At 41.1% G+C, this 18,237-nt stretch overlaps 1 protein-coding gene across 2 annotated transcripts; it reads left to right on the top strand.

Annotated features, from left to right (window-relative positions):
- The first annotated feature begins 1,055 nt into the window (after positions 1–1,055).
- On the top strand, positions 1,056–11,055 carry C5H11orf58 (chromosome 5 C11orf58 homolog). 2 transcript variants are annotated; one of them, XM_050957185.1, is made up of 5 exons: positions 1,056–1,231; positions 2,354–2,434; positions 4,380–4,440; positions 6,547–6,656; positions 8,483–11,055. In XM_050957185.1, exons 1-5 carry the CDS (start codon positions 1,172–1,174, stop codon positions 8,693–8,695), a joined length of 525 nt encoding a protein of 174 aa, XP_050813142.1. In that variant the 5' UTR covers positions 1,056–1,171; the 3' UTR covers positions 8,696–11,055. The 2 variants fall into 2 exon arrangements, with proteins under 2 accessions (XP_050813142.1, XP_050813141.1); XM_050957184.1 differs by having other exon boundaries at positions 1,058–1,231; positions 2,351–2,434.
- Positions 11,056–18,237: the final 7,182 nt, after the last annotated feature.

The following is an 18,237-nucleotide window of genomic DNA, read 5'->3' as shown; positions in this document are numbered from 1 at the left end:
GATAAAAATTGAATTAAAAAAACCTCTCCACACAAATATAAATGAAATTCACATTAGCATGCACATTTCCTGCCTAACAGAACATGAGACTGTTTTTACCACATAGCTGGTCCCTGGCTGCATATTCAGGAGAAGCTGCTCACAACCTCATGTCCCCTCAAGTTTGTCCAGTTCTTTCCTTCTGCTCCCACCAGCCCAGGAGGGCTCGGACCCCTGTCACCTACCAGTGGAAAGGCCAGGAAAATGGCCAAGTATTATTTCACACCCCATCTTACTTGAGGAAGGGAAACCCATAGCACACAGGAGGTGGCCATGCCGTCAGCCCATCTGCGCCTAGGACAGGGTGACCAGATGTCCCAATTTTATAGGGACAGTCCCGATATTTGGGGCTTTGTCTCATATAGGTGCCTATTACCCTCCACCACTGTCCTGATTTTTCACACTTGCTGTCCGGTCGCCCTGGCCTAGGAAAAGCTGGCCAGCTTTGTGAAAAGGGCTCTCTGCTTTGGGCTCAAGATGGGAGGCTCTGGGAGACGTTAGGCTTCCACACAGCCTGCGGGAGAGTCAGAGCAAACTGAATGGGGGGTTCTCGTCACACCAGCTGCGGCGCGGGCCCGAGGAAGCTCCTGCCTTTTATTAGAGACGCGGCTCCCCGCGTTCGCCAAGGAAGGCGGCACAGAGGGGAGCTCGGTTCCCTTTTGACACCCGGCCTCAGACTCTGCGTCACGCACGTTTCCATAAAAGCGCGGGCGCGGCCAGGCAGCCCCACGAGGGGTAGGCGAAGGGTTTAGCACAGAATAAATGGCAGGTTTGTTACGCTGGCGGGCCCGGGACTCGAACCCGGTTCTCACAGCCTCGGCGTCTTCCAATTGAGCAGGACCCGGCTACTCCGGCGCTACAGTCACCACCCGCGAGGACCGGGACGCTTTGCGCCATGGCCAATCATGGGCCGGTACCGCCCCTCTCCCGTCGCAGAGGATTCTGGGCCGTGAAGTCTCTCCCGCCCTCCACCAGTGCGAGTCACCAAAGAAGAACTACAACTCCCAGCGTCCCCGGCGCCTGCCGGGATATTGACCTGCTAGCGGGGCCGCCGTCGTGTTGCCGCCCGCCAGGCCGCGAAGGAAGACGTGAGGGCCGCGGCCTGGGCGCCGATCCCGCAGCCTGAGGGAAGATGAGTTCGGCCAGGGAGACGCAGCCCCGTCACGGCATGAAGCGAGCGGCCTCCCCCGATGTAAATAGCGCGGGGGCCGGGCCGGGCCGGGCCGGGCCGTGGGAGGCCTGGGGCGATGAGGGGACTGGGAGATGAAGCCCTTCCCCGGGGTAAGGGCGGGGGTGGCGGTTCGCGCCGGGCAGGCCCTGATCGGCCTGTTGTAGGTCAGTGAAGTGGCCCAGGCTCCGTCCCGCTCTCGGTGCCCTGACGCTGCCTGGTGGCGGGGAGGGACCTGAAGCTTCTCACCGGGCTGAGCCGCCGTGTGTCCCGCTTGAACAGACTCGGCCCTGTGTGAAGGCCGCCCGCCTTCCCTGAGCAGCCGGGCAGGGGGGAGCAGTCGGTTCAGAGGGGATGTGCCTCCGTGCTGGGAGCGCTGCTGGCTGCATTCATGCCCAGTGCTCGCTCTATAATGGACGTGGTCTGTTGCCACTACTAGGCCAGCCTGCGAGCCGCCGGTCTGGGCTGGGTACCACTCCGCGCTTCTTCTGCCTCCTGAAGAGGCCCAAATCTCTGTTTATTTTCAAGATTTTGTCTGATAAGTTGATAGGCGTGAATCTTGATCAAGTTCAAAAGTGGCTTGTCAGTTAACTGTACGATTATTTTTCATTTGCTTGAGTTTTCTCTCTTCCTTCCTGTGCAAGTTCTTCATGGGTTTATTCTTGCTAGATATGTTAGCTTTCTGCAAATGGCTTCAAAAATCAGAATCCATGCTTGCATTTTTAAAATTAATTCAATGGCTTGTTGATGTTATAAGAAGATCTTTTTCTAGTGCCTGTTGACCACCTTTGAGACTACTGCATCTAAGTCTGTTTAGTTTATTAAAAGGCCTTCCTGCTCCCTTCCCTACTCACTCTTCATTAGAGCCTATTTATTAAAACAAACAACTGTGTCCTTAAAACACTTCTCAGAGTTGATATTTATTAAATGAGCGAGTTAGGTCATGATCATGTCATAGGGGGCCCTAGTCATGTATTGAAACTGTATGACCGTAAATGTTGCATCATAGTGCATTGGAGAAATGCTCAAGTTATGTATAACTTGAAATATTTTATTTACTGTAAACAAGCTTTTAGATGAAACTGATCTTTTTTTTTTTTTTTTTTTTTTTTTTTAAATAATTTATTACCTTCTATCTTCCAGCAGGGATCGAGCAGCTGGGAGGCAGTAGATTTAGGTAATGAAGAAAGAAAGCAAAAGTTCTTGAGACTTATGGGAGCAGGAAAGGTGAGATTTTGTTAATTATTTAAATCCAAGCATTCCGTGTAAATAAAGGGTAGTTGCTATTAGGAAAGGATTTTTCAAATGACAAAACAATTCACTGATCACACTGAAAGTGATTGCATAGTGTTTTCTGTTCTTTTTGAAAGTGAAGATGTTACTGTATTGATAAGATAGTGCTTGCTTGAAGGTAGAAGTTTTCTTTAAAACATTATACTTACGTTAATCTGTGCATCCCTTTGTACATAACTTTAAGTTCTGGCAGGATTTCTGCAATTAACAGTTGTAGTTATAATCTACAGTTATTTCAAGGCCACAAACCACTTATTACATAGTGTCTGTAAAATGTAATATCAGAATACTGGCCTGTTACTCCACAGTTAGCCTGGGTAGCACTGCTTTGCAGTAAAAAAGGGCTCCGACTTCACCTCTGACAACTACTGATTCTAAATAATTGTTTTTCCAGATACTTATATCTGTAGATCACCTGCAGAATAGGCAGGAACACTTTCTAGCCCACCCTTATGAGAATAACCATTAGCCTAATGTTTTACACACCAAACCCGCTCCCTCCGTCCCCCCCCCCTCCAGTTGTTGGCTCCAGACAAGTGAAAGTTTGCTTCAGATGATTGGGATACAAAGGCTAAATATAACAGCAACCAGACTGGAGTAACTCAGTAGCAAACACAGTCAGATGGCTTGGAATTTAATTACTTATGCAGGACAAAATCTAAATCCACTTACATATGTGGACATTGCGTATTGTAAGTCTTTTGTTTTTCATGAGATTAATGTAGACAATAATAATCACGAGAGACCAATATTGGAGCCTGAATGTTTTCATATGTGCCTAAAATACACTTTAATGTTGCAGTTTTTTTCTTTTATACAGGCGGCAATTACTAGATGGGGTGGCTTTTAGTTAAATTGGAGGCAAAAATTAAAATTAGCCTTCCCTTAAACTAATTACTTTTCTCTAATGTTAAGTATCAGAGGGGTAGCCGTGTTAGTCTGGATCTGTAAAAGCAGCAAAGAATCCTGTGGCACCTTATAGACTAACAGATGTTTTGGAGCATGAGCTTTCGTGGGTGAATCTGAGGAAGTGGGTATTCACCCACGAAAGCTCATGCTCCAAAACATCTGTTAGTCCATAAGGTGCCACAGGATTCTTTGCTGCTTCTCTAATGTTGTATTTCCCTAATCTGGTGGAGTTATTATTCTCTGCCCCTAACAGAGTAATTTAGTGCTGTTGGCGATAGTAGCATGACCCTGTCTTAACCTAGGGACTTACATAAACTGTAGGTTGGGCTCTCCCATTCGGGGCTGTGGGTTAAGGCACATTGGCCAGATCTTTGCTTATCCTGTGTGGGTGTTTCGTTGGAAAAAAACGTACAGCCCTATGGAGCTATCAGTTCAGTCCAGCAGGTGGTCTTCTGTCCAGTAAGGGAATGAGAAGGAAAAGCAAAAAATACACAAACAGAAAATAGTTATGTAGAGGAGGACTCTGAGCTGCTAAGTAATTTCTACGGGAATCAAAGAAAGTTTGAGTTATTACTGTAATTGGCAAAACCTTGACTGTAACTTGAAATTTTATTGTGCATTTTAATACTGGGCTCAGGTGATCTATTTTTCCCTCATCCTGATGCAACTTCAGCAGGGTTGTAATCATCCCCTTTGGAGTGACACTGGCAAGTAAAAAGGAAAGGAACAGATTTGGGGGTTGGGAGGGTACCTGGGGTTTCCTCCAATATGATCCGTGGAAGGTGAAAATGAAGCTAGCTGTGTCAACAGATAGTCATTGGCTGGTGAAAGAGCTCATTAATACGTGTTTTCTCCTCCCCCCCCCCTGAAAAAAAGCTTGGTGATAGTGAGCAGTAAGGTGCGTCTATCCAAGAATTCTAGTATGTAGGTAGAGCTGTCAGAGTTCACAATAAATTGCATTTTCTTTTAGAAAGAACACACTGGCCGCCTTGTTATCGGAGACCACAGATCAACTTCTCATTTCAGAACAGGTCAGTTTAATAGCTGATACAAATTAGAAATCTGTAAACTAACATTGATCTAGGGAGGCAGAGGTGAGTCCTTGTACCTTCACTGCTGTTGCAGTGGGGGCTTTCAATGTTGTGACTAAAGCTGAAGAAAACAAGTCAGATTCCGGGAACTGGCATAATCTCATCGTCTCTTACTAGTCAGTATAGTGACTGAAAAAGGCCTAGTTTTGCTGCACATATCTACTTCCTCCTGCCCAGATTCAGCAGAGCACTTCTGCATGTGCTTAAATGCTTTGCAAAACTGGAGCCCACATATGCTGTCTCCTTTTCTTTACATAGAAGTAAAAATCTTATTCTGTGTCAGACGGTGACTGTAGCTGCAGACTGATAGGATACACTGTATTATGCTTCACGCATCATCACCAGTTACACTATCAGCTGATGACCTCTGATGGAGGATGTTGTGTGTAAATCAGAATTGGGCTTGACTTTTCAGAGTCCCTGTTGATTATGTAGTCCTGATAGTCAAAGCAAGACTTTTTTTTTGCAAACTTTGAGACGAATTGCCATGGACATAAGACGTACAAAACTGTGACTTATTTCTAGTCAGTAGATGACTCTGCAAGTCTTTGTTTTTCCCATAGTCAGACTCTGATTAATTATCAGAAGCCAGGATATCTCTGACTTTATCAAGTTCGGAATAAGAGCTTTGTTAAAACCTCTCTTAGCTGTACAGAATAAGAACTGCCAGACTCCTCTGCATTTTTTTCTACAATTTACCTTGGTAGTAACAGCTTCTTAGCTGATCTAGGCCATGTGGTCTAGTGGATAAAGCACTGGACTGGGATGTGAGAAACTTGAGTTCTGTAGGTGGTTCTCTCACTGGCCTGTTGGGTGACCTTGAGCAAGTGACTGATGATACTTACTTCCTTTGTAAAGTACTTTACAAAGATAAATGGATATTTGAAAGAGTTAAGTACTATTATTGATCAGTAGCAGGAAGTTGTGATTAGGTTTTGACAAGAGGCCTGCTCCTTGCTAAAAGACCAAAGAAACCAACATCTTCTGTTCCTATATAAAGTAATCTTCTTCATCTCCTCTCCTCCTCTTTCCCACAGTTGGCAGTCTTTTCCTCCTTTAATAATAAAAACATATATAGTTACCTTCAAAGTACTGTACAAACACTAATTCTCACAGCAAGGGTAAGTAATTATCTCTCATTTTACAAGGGAGGAAGTCAGTGGCAGATGGAAGTAGAACTACAAGTCCCTGGCTTCTCTCTCTCAGTAAACGAGGCCAAGGGTGGTTCTTCATTTTATAATGTAGACTGTTCCTGGATAGACATAATGCCTTATTGGAAAAAAGATTGTAATAACTTATTAAAATAAGCAGCAGGATAGCATATGTGAAAGCAGCTATTTAATAGACATGAGAGCTAATTTTCAAATTGCTTCCCATGGCTAGTGAAAAGAAAGCTAAGCAGCTTCCATTTTATGCTGTTAAGAATTCAAATGTATGAGATGAAATGGCTCAAGGCAGAGGTAGTTCATCTAAAATGTAGCAGGTTACGTCCAGTAGTGAACTTCTGACTTACTGCTGTGTATGTGTGTGCTACTTCATTTTAACTATTGGTTTGCAGTGCCTTGATTTGCCAGTATAGAGACTGCTTGCTGCACAAATGAATGTCTTGAAGCTCCTGCTCCAATATAACATTTTCATCTTGCTATGAAAAATGGCAATAGTGGCAGGATGGGGTAATGTTCAAAATGAACTGTTCTAGTATAGACACGGGGTTGATTTTACAAGGTAGTATTTTACATTCTAGTAAACCCTGTTTATAGTACTATCCATGGTACAATATGAGCCTGTGGTGAACTTGATAATCTATCATTCTACCTTTATTGCAATATAAGAGTATTTTACTTTCCTGTTGAACAATTGATTGTTCCAGGCAAAGATAACTTTACAAGGATGATGGTGTATTCACTATGCAGTAAAGAGTCAACCCAATAAATTGTATTTAAAATATTTTCATACAGTGCTAAATCCTAAAGATCTGGTAATTTTGTGTAATCAGATGTTTTTGTTAATTTGACTGAACCATAACCAAGTACACTGGACATGCAGGGGAAGAAGACAAGAAAATGAATGAAGACCTAGAGTCTCAGTTCCAGCAAAGCATGGACAGCACTATGTCTGGAAGAAATCGACGACACTGTGGACTTGGTTTCAGTGAGGTAGTAGTTTACTTACTCTTATTGATGCAGACAGGCTTGCTCCAGTGGGCAAAGAGAATGAATGACAAACATCCCATGGCCATTTTTAACAACATGTCCAACGTACTCTAACCCATAGTACCCCTATAAGTTTACCAAGTACAAATCTGCAGGAGCCAAGAGCTTCCTGGGCTTGGACACAGAGGTACTAGTGAGAATTCTTGAACACCTGAAAACATTCATACTCTACAGTAGATACAGCTAAATCTCATTAAGCTCCTCGGAGATGTAATATAGCAGCTCTACCCAACAATTTCACATAGGAAATGAAGAATATTTTATTCAATTGACTGCAAGGGGAATTTAAATAGATAGAACACTCACCAAAATAATTATGGGACTCACACCTGCTGTGGAATCTTTAATGACTACAATAGTTAAGGCTTTTTATATCTTCCAAAAACCAGCACCCACATGAGAGTAGCACAATGCCTTAAGACAAGCTAGGGGTATCCATTCAGTGCTAACTCAGAGGAGTGCCCACCCAATTGCTAGCCCCATTTCCTGAGATTCCCTGGGAAAGGTTGGGGGATGTTTCCTCTTCATGTACTGACCCAGATTAAACTGCTTTAGCTCCAAGAGATTCAGTCAGCGCCTGAGGTGCTATGATTGTGTGCTCCAATTATAATTATGTTGTGTAGTCCAAATGCATGAGGAGGGGTGGGGAGAAGGAAATCTGGAAGAGGTAGGAAATGACTATTGGACACAGATGAAATCTTCAAATGATCCTGTCTCTCCTCCAGTCACATAGTTATGAGGAAGTCTCCAGGGAGGAAAGGATAGGGCCACCACTGCCTGGAGGAGAGACAGAAAAGTGAAGGAAGACAAAAAAAAATTATGAAACTATTGTACCTCTTTAAATGAAGCCTAGAAACAAGATACTTAAGCATGAGGCTGAAATATCAGTGAGGTTGCTAGACTTGAGTTAAAGAATTTGTGCCACATTAGCGAACTATTATTATTCCAAACACACATGCACTTTTTCCCTAGAAAGGCATTTTCGTGTAAATAGACGCAATACCTGTATTGGCCCATCATTGTCAGATTATGCATTGAGTATTTCTTCCATAGCGCTAAGTGCTGTATTTGCCAAATAGTGTCAGGTTTACAAAGCATTGCAATCTTGCACACGAGTCCCTGATGACCCTCACATAGAAATAATGTGGCTCACGTTAAAGTTGGCTACAGTATGGCAGCAATTTTCTTGCATCAGGCATGACTCTCTGAACTCCTACCAAAGCTAAAGTAACGAGGCAGTAAAAACCTTGCATGCTCAATTACATTTGATAATGTTTCCAAGTTCTCTTTGTTGGTTCCTTCATGCTGAGTAATATGAGGCTAGTGGTCAACCACAAAGTAGCTGCATATTGTGTGCACACACATTCTTGCTAAAAAACCCTTCCCGGCATAAAGCATTATTGTTTAAAAACTTACTTCCTTTGCTGTTTAAATGTTAGCAAACAAAATGGAGAGGGTCCAGTTACTGCATTAGTAATGTCAAGGGATCCTAGACCTTTATATCATTTACCAGTGTAATTCAGATGTTAAGGAAGTTGACAATCAGTCATTCCAGTATCTGACAGACTAATCCTCTCTATATTAAAGACTAAGATGGGTTTTATCTGGTACCTCTGTTGTTCAATCTCATGTCCTATCTTCAACCACTAACACAAAAGGAACAATGTAGCAACTAGTGAAAACTCATTGAATTTGTATTTAAATGTCAAAATTAGAGGTTGCTTGGGGGAATGATTTAGCTTCCTTTTGTAATCTGAATTTTATTCTAGCTGGAGGAGGCTGAAGGACAAGATGATGTGAACAGATACTCTCCTGAACCTGAAAGTCCAGAGGACTCTGAAAGTGACTCTGAGTCAGAGCAAGAGGAATCTGCAGAAGAACTGCAATCTGCTGAAAAAGACAGTGAAGGTGATGATCCAGAAAGCAAGAAAGATGTGAAAAGCAATTATAAAATGATGTTTGTTAAATCCAGCGGCTCATAACTTCAGGTCTAATAAGTCTTTGTATTTAAAGTACAGTAAGCCTTTTTGTTAGTGCAAAGTGGAGGACTGCTTACAGCACAGATTTTTGTATTATGATTTTAAAAAAGCCCTTCTTTTAGATGAAAGAGAAAAATAGTGCTTGCTTTCAGATGCCATGGATGACATTTTTATGGGCATGAGTGTAATTTTTGGGGGGGTTAAGTATAAACAGATGCATTGGATGAAAATAAATTTAATTGCCAGCCTCCTTTTACAATAGTCTCTGAACCCACTCTCCTTCCATTGTAGTTATCAAACCTCTGACACTACTTTCTTTTATTGGTGTGCTTTTTGTCTTTTTTTTTTTGTGAAATAAGGTTTCATTGGTGTTGCTTGTTAATGTATTATGATACAGTAGCAATGACATCAGTATTCTGCAGTGTAATGCAGCTTCAAATCTTGGTTCTGTTTGGTAGTACCGGCAGTACAGTCTGACATAATTGCCAGAGAACAGGTTTATTCATTAGGTCCTGATTCTTTAGTGAGTTTCTGTGGCAGAGTCCTACTGCTGTCTGCGGCCCTCCATCAGTGTAGGGGGCCCTACATCATAGCAGAATGCAGAAAAGGGCCTTTAGGGTACATCTAAACAGGGATTTAAAAAAACTTTTGGTGGCCAAGATGAGCTGGCTTGGGCTTGCAGGGCTCAGGCTGGAGCCTGAGCACTGGTAACCTGTGAGGGAGTAGGGTCTGAGAGCATGGGCTCCAGTCTGAACGCAAATATCTACACAGCGATACCCTGCAGCCTAAGCTCAGGTTACCTGACCTGGGCCAGCCACGGCCATGCCACAGGTTTTTCATCCCTGTGTAGATGTACTCTTAGTTACTTCTCTAGGCCTGTTTTTAATAGCTACAGGACAAGAGGGATATGTTCTGCAACTAGCTTGATGTTCTTGGGTGTAGATATCCCTTTTGAAATGAAGGACTTTGATCCTGTAACTGCTTGAGTTGCAGTGTGCATGAGAACTGCGTAAAAGCAAGGCTTGGGGAGGGAGGTTGGTCTCATTAACATGCTAGTTTTAATAATTTCTCTCTACAGAAGTGAGATTTGCAGGAGATAAAGAACCGAACCAGGAAATGAGTTCATGTGAAGGGAAAAGATACTTTGATATGGAAAATGACAGGTGCCTCAATTAGTTACCTTTTTTAAAGAGGGAGGATGCAACCTAAAGGGATATGTAGGCAAAGTTGTGCTATGCAGTCCCTCCCGGCTTGAGTGCTGCTGATCAAACTGAGGTGAAGAGAGTTAGTCACAATTACCAGTGATAGACATGCCACCTCTTACCTTCCTTGCACCAAATCCTCTAGTCTGTGCACAAAGAAAGAAACAGAAGTTCTAAGACATAGTAAGGACTAAAGCCTGTATCTTCTGCAAATTTATCTTCTGCAAATTTTTGGTGTACTGAAGATCAAACTTCCATATTGTATGCATTTTCTCAGCTACTGTAATGGCATCTGTTTGAAAAATGGTCATCAGATTTAATCTGAGGCTCACACAAGGAATGCCACATTGCATACGTTCTGAATGCATTTCTTTATGGGAGAGCAGAACTTCGTCTGCACTGTAGACTTTGCAAGAAAAAGCTTACCTGAGGCTCTTGAAACTTACCACTTTTTTCTGTATCTGGTAAAGCTGTGTTTAATTTACTGATAATCTGTGGCAGTGATTATTTCCGTACTGTTTGCTAATTTGTATGAGCTGAAATATGTACATTGATTGTAAGATAATTGAAAATTAGTACTTCAGCCTCAGCTATACTGAAAGACTTTGAACAAATGTTACTTTATGGAAAAAACAAGCAGTATTAAACCAGATACATGTGATTATACACTGACACACAAAGTGACTTTAATCAGAATCTGCATTTACTTTTTAACTGAGTTTTTGAACATGTCATTGAACCATACCATATTTCACATTAAGTAAAGGAGTAGTGATATTTGACAGGGGAAAGGGCAAAAAAGTGTCTGAACTTTTGAATTTAAGTCCTTAAAAGTCCAACAGAACTAGAACTTGACCAGCAAACGATTTAATTTGTCCCCCCCTCATGTTGTTAATCTGATCCTTTTTATACTTGTGTACATTTCTGCAATATGTAAGGAAGTAACCTAATATAATATATATATACACACATGCTGTATTTACCAACTACCTTGTTTAGTTTTAGTGGTTAAAATGGTGGTTGTAAGCTGCCAATATTCATAAAAGCACCAGGAATTAATCAACTGCTATTTTCAGAGATGTTGAATCACTGATCATCTTTTCAACCACTCCCACTATCTCTAATGCATAAATAAAAATTGGGAAGAGGTCATTATATTAACCTTGCCTGATGAAATGTGTGTATTATGCTTTTTCACCATTGAGGAGGGCCTGTTTATATGCAACTTTCAGGATTGTTAAGACATTAACTACAACTGAGTGCATTAACTACAAAGTGCATTTAAGCTCCGTGGGGATGCTCTTATTCACAGCAAAGTGGCCTGAGTTTGCTTTAGCTAAATCACCTTTGAGGATATATCTACACAGAGAAGATAGGTAGGAACCATTTTGCTTTTAATAGATTTGTCATTAGCTAATGCCATCAGTTTGTCTAGTAAGGAAAATACATGTGAAATTTGAAAGTGTTTCACTTCTGTGTCAGTAAGGGGAAAACTATTAGGATATTGTCCCAAAAAGATACATCTACAAGAATCCACCAACAAAACTGCTGCCGTGCTACTGCTAATATTTTCGCAGGTTTTCTCAGATAGGACTTTAGTGAGCTGCCTTTTCTAGTCTCAGGGGCTGGCTTTTCTACAGAAGATGAGAAAAAATCTGAAAACCAGCTTCTGCAATGAGAAATCCCATCTAGCACATAACTGTCAACAGTCTCTTGCTGTCATGGTCTTCACCCATACTCTGAATGGAACCAACAGCCGTGCAGCACCTCTGTGTTGTGGAGTGTTCAACAATCCATAGCTCTAGCATCAACTCAGTCTGGTACATCTCTCCTAATTCAACCTTCCTGAAGGCCTGATGTTAATTTCCTCCCAGCTAGAAAGTTTAGCAGCACTTATGTCCACAGTCAAGTTCTTTTAAACACAGGTTTAAGAGAGCTAAAGAAAGAGCAAAAATTTGACTGACCTAGCCAGTCTGGATGTTTTTATACACACTAACAAAACCAGGATTAAAAGTCTTAGATCCTGATCCTGCGACTAGTTGCATGCTAACTGACTGTGGCTTCTCTCCCAGGATGTAGGCTCAGGTTTCTTTCATAATCTTCATTTCATGGCTGCTCAGGTAGTATTGCAACACAGCAAGACACTTGCTAGATTTTCTGTTAGCAACTATGGCTTATCCTTCACCACCCATGTAATCTCTCAGGTGCTAACATCTGCCTGCAGCTCCTCCACTGGTACAACAACATCTCAGTATGTCAGATAAGCGAGTAGTTCTAGGTCCTTCATTGCATTCTTCCCTGCCAGGCTGTGGGAGCTCCAGGAAGATCAGGATAGCACCTTGACTGGCATCTCCTTGGGACCCGCCACCCAGTCCAGGGAACATGGGGGAGGAGAAGCTGAGAACAAGCAACCAGTTAGTGCTCCCTGATTCTCTGTCATAGCCCAGGTTATAGTAGCCTAAGGGCTACTCTAATTTGCACCACTCCCTTTGTACCATAATAGAATTTGCCCCCAAAATACTGATTGCAGCCCCACATCATTATACGTCCCCAGCCTGGTGTAAATCATATATTACAGTTAACGTTAAACTGATCTCTAATACACACAAGAGTCTTTCTTTAATGGAAAAATCAATATGCTACAGGATGTAGCTTGCTTAATTCTGAAATGATCCTTTCCCCTCTGCATTGCTATGTAAAAAGGCCCCAGGAGTGGTATTAGACTTCACCATTGACTTACATGAGACTTAGCACATGCTTAATGGTATTGCTGGATCAAGAAAAGTGTGTTCAGGTCCTTGCACACTTGAAGCTCCTAGGCTGTTGTGCAGTGTCACTGCGTGCTGTTAAAGAGCCGCTGAGAACCACCCAGAGGCACTTTGTTGTGCAAGATGCTCTGTTAGTTTTAGATATTAGTAGAATAGTGAAAGGTAAATAAATCAACTTTATATCTAAGGACACAACCTTTCTGTAGAGTTGGTTTCTGCTATGTCAGCCGTACATTGTGAAATAGTCTCTACATCAGAATTGCATTTACATTCAAAGATGGGCACAAACTAGTGCCTCATGAACCAAGTTATCTCCCCATGGCTGTACATGCATTCCCATTTTTGCTGGAGATGGGTGCAACTCTAAAAAGGGGGTTGCAGGTAGTCCTATGTTTTACAGAACAGCATCACTAATAGTTGTATACAAATAGTTTAAATTGTAACATGGAGACGGATGTCCTTCAGGAAGATGGAATTAAATAAATCACTAGCACTTCTAATTTAGGTCTCAGTTGTGTCAAGCACAGGTGCCTAATCAAACATTTAAATTCAACCTTCATGATGAGGGTAGACCAAAGCCAGTATATTTTGAAAGCCCAAATCAGGAGACAGAAAGCTTGATCCCAGTCTTCTGCTATAACTTGATAGAGTCAAAAAAGTCTGTCTTTTAAGAGAAAGCAAATGAACAAGCATACAGGCTGTATAATTGCTTACTGCACACTTGCAATCCTCACCAGTATCAGTATGTAGGTAGCATTAGCACACAGTCTTGGGGAGATGGGGTACCCCTCTGAACAGGCAGAGCATTGGAATGACCCCCCCTCACTTCTTTGTATGATGGGGAGTACCTTGTGAGAAAGCAACATCACTAGTACCCTCTACTCCCCTGCTTCCAATAAAAAGGAATCCATTTTTCTCCCACTCTTCAGCTGTGAAGGAATTCTAGGGCCAAGTAGTATGATACATAAGGTGCTTTCTGGCTTTACACAACTGCTTTGCAGTTTACATTCCCCATTTTCTTGAAGAGGAGCCTGGCAACTTTATTCCTGAAAGTACAATTTTTAGGACAGCTTCAAAGCTAGAAGTCCTTCTACAGCTGTGGTTGGGGAATTCAGATCAAAGAGGATACGCACATGTTCCAATGTCAGCACTGACGCTTGGTGGAAATCTCTGTGGATTTACTACAGTCCCCAGAACAGAGATTAAATTATGCACTGAAGCTGCCTTTATAAACTGCAGGAGACAAAGAGAATAAATGGCAGTGCACTCTCTCATAATCAAAGCATGGCATCGTTATTTGCATCAGTTTCCTGTGAGCTGTCTGGGGAAAGTGAAAGGGACATGGTGTCAAGGGACAGAACAGAGTGCCATCAGGGTTTTAAAAGTGACACCAATTACATTTTTTCCCTGAATCTTTGAGAAATATCACCCAAAGAGTGTGTTCCTCTGGAGCACTGTTCCTGATGCGTCTATTCCCAGGGGAGAGTTAAAAGTACAATATGACACTATGTTAAAGGCCAGCAGTTCCTGCTATATAATCCATCCAACTCTGAAGATGGCATTTAAGGTATCTCCACACTCAGTGGGAGATAGTTGGAAAAGGAGAGAAAAGAATGAGAGGTGGTGGATGCCAGAAAAGAGACCTCAAATAAGTTATGTATCAGAAGTCAAATGTTCCAGGGCTGATCTGAATGGAACTTCCCTATGTTTTGAGATTTTCCCATTTACTAATCTTGACTAGCAGACTGACTCCTTTTAGCCATTCCCAGGATAGTGTCACACCAGAAAACAGTGTCTTGTAATCAGGTGGTTTTCAACTCTCCACATTAGGAATAACTCAAACTAGGTTAAATAAAGTATAGAATGTTTTGGGGCTATAATACGATGCAGAAATGGAGAGGGGACCACAATGTGAATAGCTCCTTTTCATCCTATTTATCCTAGGTTTTCACACAAATGTGGGGTTCAAACCATTATGTTACTTATAGGCACAAGGCTGAGATCTGCTATTCATGAACGTTACAAAACTAGTGTTATGGGTCTTATAACTATACATAGTAACAACTTTTCTTTAAAATGCAATAGTTCATGTATTTTCAAGTGATACACATAACTGAAGAAGCAATCATTGCATAAGTGATGTGCTGGATTTTATTTAGTGTATTAAAGAGCTGAAGCACCTACTGCTATCCCATATAATACAAATAAAGCAGGCATTTGGTTTGCAATTTACTCTTTACTGAACTCCTCGAATATTGCTTGTCTACATAGCTTCAGGCTTAGTACCTGGTCCGGTAAAACTGTAACTGTAGGAAGCTCTCTTCCCCTTTGAGTTTCAGAGACACCTCAGACCTGAAGAAGCAGTGCACACCCTACCTGATGGTTAGTTTCCTGGAGCAATTTTGCAGGACTTTTTGATTCTTATAACACAAAGATGTAGGAAGGTTAACATAATACAAACTGTTAACTGGGCAAAGAGCAAAATGCAAGGAATCCATCTACAAATTACAAATCGGAGACAAAAGGTGATTCTTGTAGACAATATATAGTATGGGAGGAAATCAAAAGCAGTTGACCCATCTGTCTATTTAGCAGAGTTGAACAATCAGAAAGGGAATCCATACAGGCAAAATATTCATTCAGAACCAGGCAGCAGTTTCCATTATCATGCCACATTATTCTTTCTTTTCATTTAGTTTTCATAATAGTAAAGCTCTAATGGTAACTAAAAATGCTTTTCACTAGAACATTCAACTTCTTTATTTCATTAGGTCTAATCCTATATGACCTATCACTAAGGTTTGGAAGACTTTTTGTTTTTAAAAAAATTGTGCCATAGCTCTAAAGATAGACAAATTATGCTGTCAAAGTTTATATCTAGAGACAGACAGGGGGAAAAAAACAAACAAAAAACCCAACAAAATCCCAAACTCCTGCTCACACAGCAAAATATAGGCATTATTGTGTGTGTATATTTATGTAATTTGTAGTTAACGGTGCTAGGTCCTATACATATCTCCTTGATTGGGGCTTATTAATAATGCAAATAAGTAATGACAGGTCAATGTTTAGATATATTAAAATATTTGCATTAATCCAAGTGTGATTTTGTGGAATCTCTCCCCTCATTAGTAATGTCCAGATTTGAAAATATATTATCCTAATTCTCAACACACCTCTGCAAATTCCCCAGAGTCCTGGATCATTTAAGCTTGTAACTCATTTAATATGGGAAACACACTAATTTTCTACAACTATTGTACTCTACTGGGTTCTCCTACCTTGCTGGCTGGTCCTTCAGTGTCTTCATTAGTGTCTCCTCTTTGTTTTTTCTGTTTCTGTCCCTCAGAGATTGGTTCTTAGTCTTCCTCTTTATCACATCTGTGCTTTTTAAGATAATCTCATCTGCTACCATGGCGTCAGTTACCCCCTCTGTGAAATTAACTCCAAATTCTTCATTGGATCCCCACACCTTGCATTCCTTTCCTCTGTCTCACATTTCTGACTCTGATACCCCTCTATCCTGTGAAACTCCAGATTTTCAAAACAAATTATTTTCCCTGCTAATCCATCTCCTCTCCTGATACCACCTACATCCTACTACCTTCCAGTAATTCCCAGCTCATCACTTTGGTGACATCATTGACTTCTCTCTGCTTCCAGTTCTTGCTAAGTCCCTCAATATTTCCACATTATCACCACCTTACCCCTCCCTCTGTCTCCATACCCCACTCCCATAAAAAACACTTTTCACACCTTGGTCATCTCAACTTTATCACTATCTTTCTCCTACCAGGCCTCTCTTTTCTCTCCTTTCCCTCTCCAGGCTAACTGAAGTCCAACTACTAGAGCCATTTTTCTTCCCTCTCCTTGAATCCTTTTACTAGCTTGCAACTAGATCTCTGCTTTTTCCCTCCAAATCCTCTTATTTTTCTGCTCCACCCATCTCCCATACTCAGTACACCTCCCCTTTGATACCCACAACCTCTTGAAGAAGACTTCCATTCTTAGGGCATCAAGGACCTTCCATCCCCTCCCCCCATCTTTCAAGCTCACATTTTCCAAGAATTCTTTGTAACATGTTCTCACCAATAGTGTTTTTACACCTTAGCTGAAATTATCGTCCAATGTTGTTGTTTGTTGTTTGTCCTTCTATAGGTCTGTAAAGCACCATGTACATTCATGGTTCTCTAAATGAATAATAGTATAACACATTTTTTAATTCCTAGGATTCTACATGGTACATTTTTGTATTTTTAATTTGTTTCATACCTAGAGTCCAAAGTTTTCTGCCATATCCAATAATTTATGGTAGGCTTCACAATGTTATGTTTTTCTCCTTAGGGTTACCTGTAGTTTAACATTCAAAGTATGGTTGTGGTACAGAATACCTCAACAGGCTTATATTAAAAATGCCCTTTAAAATTCCAAAGCTTTGAACTAAAAGCAGTATCTCAAGAAGTTTTCATGGAAAGTTCATCTCAGTTGGTTCAATTCAGCTACACTTAGATGCACCTTTTCAAATAATAGAAAAAAAGTGTAAAGGGGTCAGACCCAATCAATACAGTTGTTCAAACAGAATTCCAGTCACTGTGATGTGTGTACATTTTGTGCTTTTCCTTTGTACTGTTCCACTATGAAGAAAGGTTGCTTTTGCTAGCATAGCAATAAAAATCTTAGCCTTTTGAATACAGCCAACTAACCAATGGGAATGATTACCAGGTGTGGAAAAATATAGCAATTTTTCATGTCTTTCCTCTGCATGTCTCTTTCTTTTTATAACTACGCAATCCACACATCTACTACACAAGCAAATGCTTTAAAATACCCAAAGACAGACATAAATCAGAGAAGTGAAGCCTCAGAACGTACCTCATGTTTGTTTTTTGTTTTGTTTTTATTTTTGAGACTTAGAAATCAACTAAGTAAATAGCATGAGTTGAAAATAAAGCTGTAAGCAATACCTAAAAGATGCCAATAAGCATTATATTGTATGTAGATTCAAAACAGCAATCCTTGAGCAGATTTCAGCCATTTAAATCAACTTTACTCAGGCTTTGTCATTTTTTTAAACACTAAAGGGTTGGTAAATTTTTATGAACTTGTAGGCGGCAAAGCCATACATAACAATATTCTGCACACAAACCAGATTTTCTAGAAAAAAGTCCACTAAACTAATATGACGGGTGAAAAAAATCTCTCCAATACAGCTTGCTCCTTGTGGGTGTTTCTGGCTGTCCTGGATTAAATTAGTTTTAGTGTTTATCACCACTATTACTCTCCATTCTCTCGAAAAGCTGTAGTTAACCCAGTGTGGACAATGTCATCACCAAAACTCCCTACCAGCCTGCCACACAAATGCAAAACTAGAGCAACGGGAAGGAAAATAAACAAAAGGAGCACCCATTCAATTTAAAAAAATGGAGACTAATGACAGGTCTGAGGATTACAAGGCTGAGGGTGTTGTGAATTGGTAACCTGTCATCAGGGCAACCACTCTATAATGTAACAAACTAAAAACACACATGGGTGAAAGGAAGAACGATAAGAGCTTTTAGATTAAAAAACACTGAAT

Source organism: Gopherus flavomarginatus, chromosome 5 (genome assembly GCF_025201925.1).
Source record: "Gopherus flavomarginatus isolate rGopFla2 chromosome 5, rGopFla2.mat.asm, whole genome shotgun sequence".
Lineage (NCBI taxonomy): Eukaryota > Metazoa > Chordata > Testudines > Testudinidae > Gopherus > Gopherus flavomarginatus.
The sequence above is the reverse complement of the archived record's forward strand: the minus strand, read 5'-3'. Positions and strand labels throughout refer to the sequence as shown.

Bases quoted from the DNA above. Each gene is read 5' to 3' on its own strand.
- C5H11orf58 (XM_050957184.1), top strand. From the start codon at position 1,172: ATGAGTTCGGCCAGGGAGACGCAGCCCCGTCACGGCATGAAGCGAGCG. The intron at 1,232-2,350 runs GTAAATAGCGCG...TCTATCTTCCAG, and splicing joins AGCGAGCGGCCTCCCCCGAT to CAGGGATCGAGCAGCTGGGA. The intron at 2,435-4,379 runs GTGAGATTTTGT...ATTTTCTTTTAG, and splicing joins GACTTATGGGAGCAGGAAAG to AAAGAACACACTGGCCGCCT.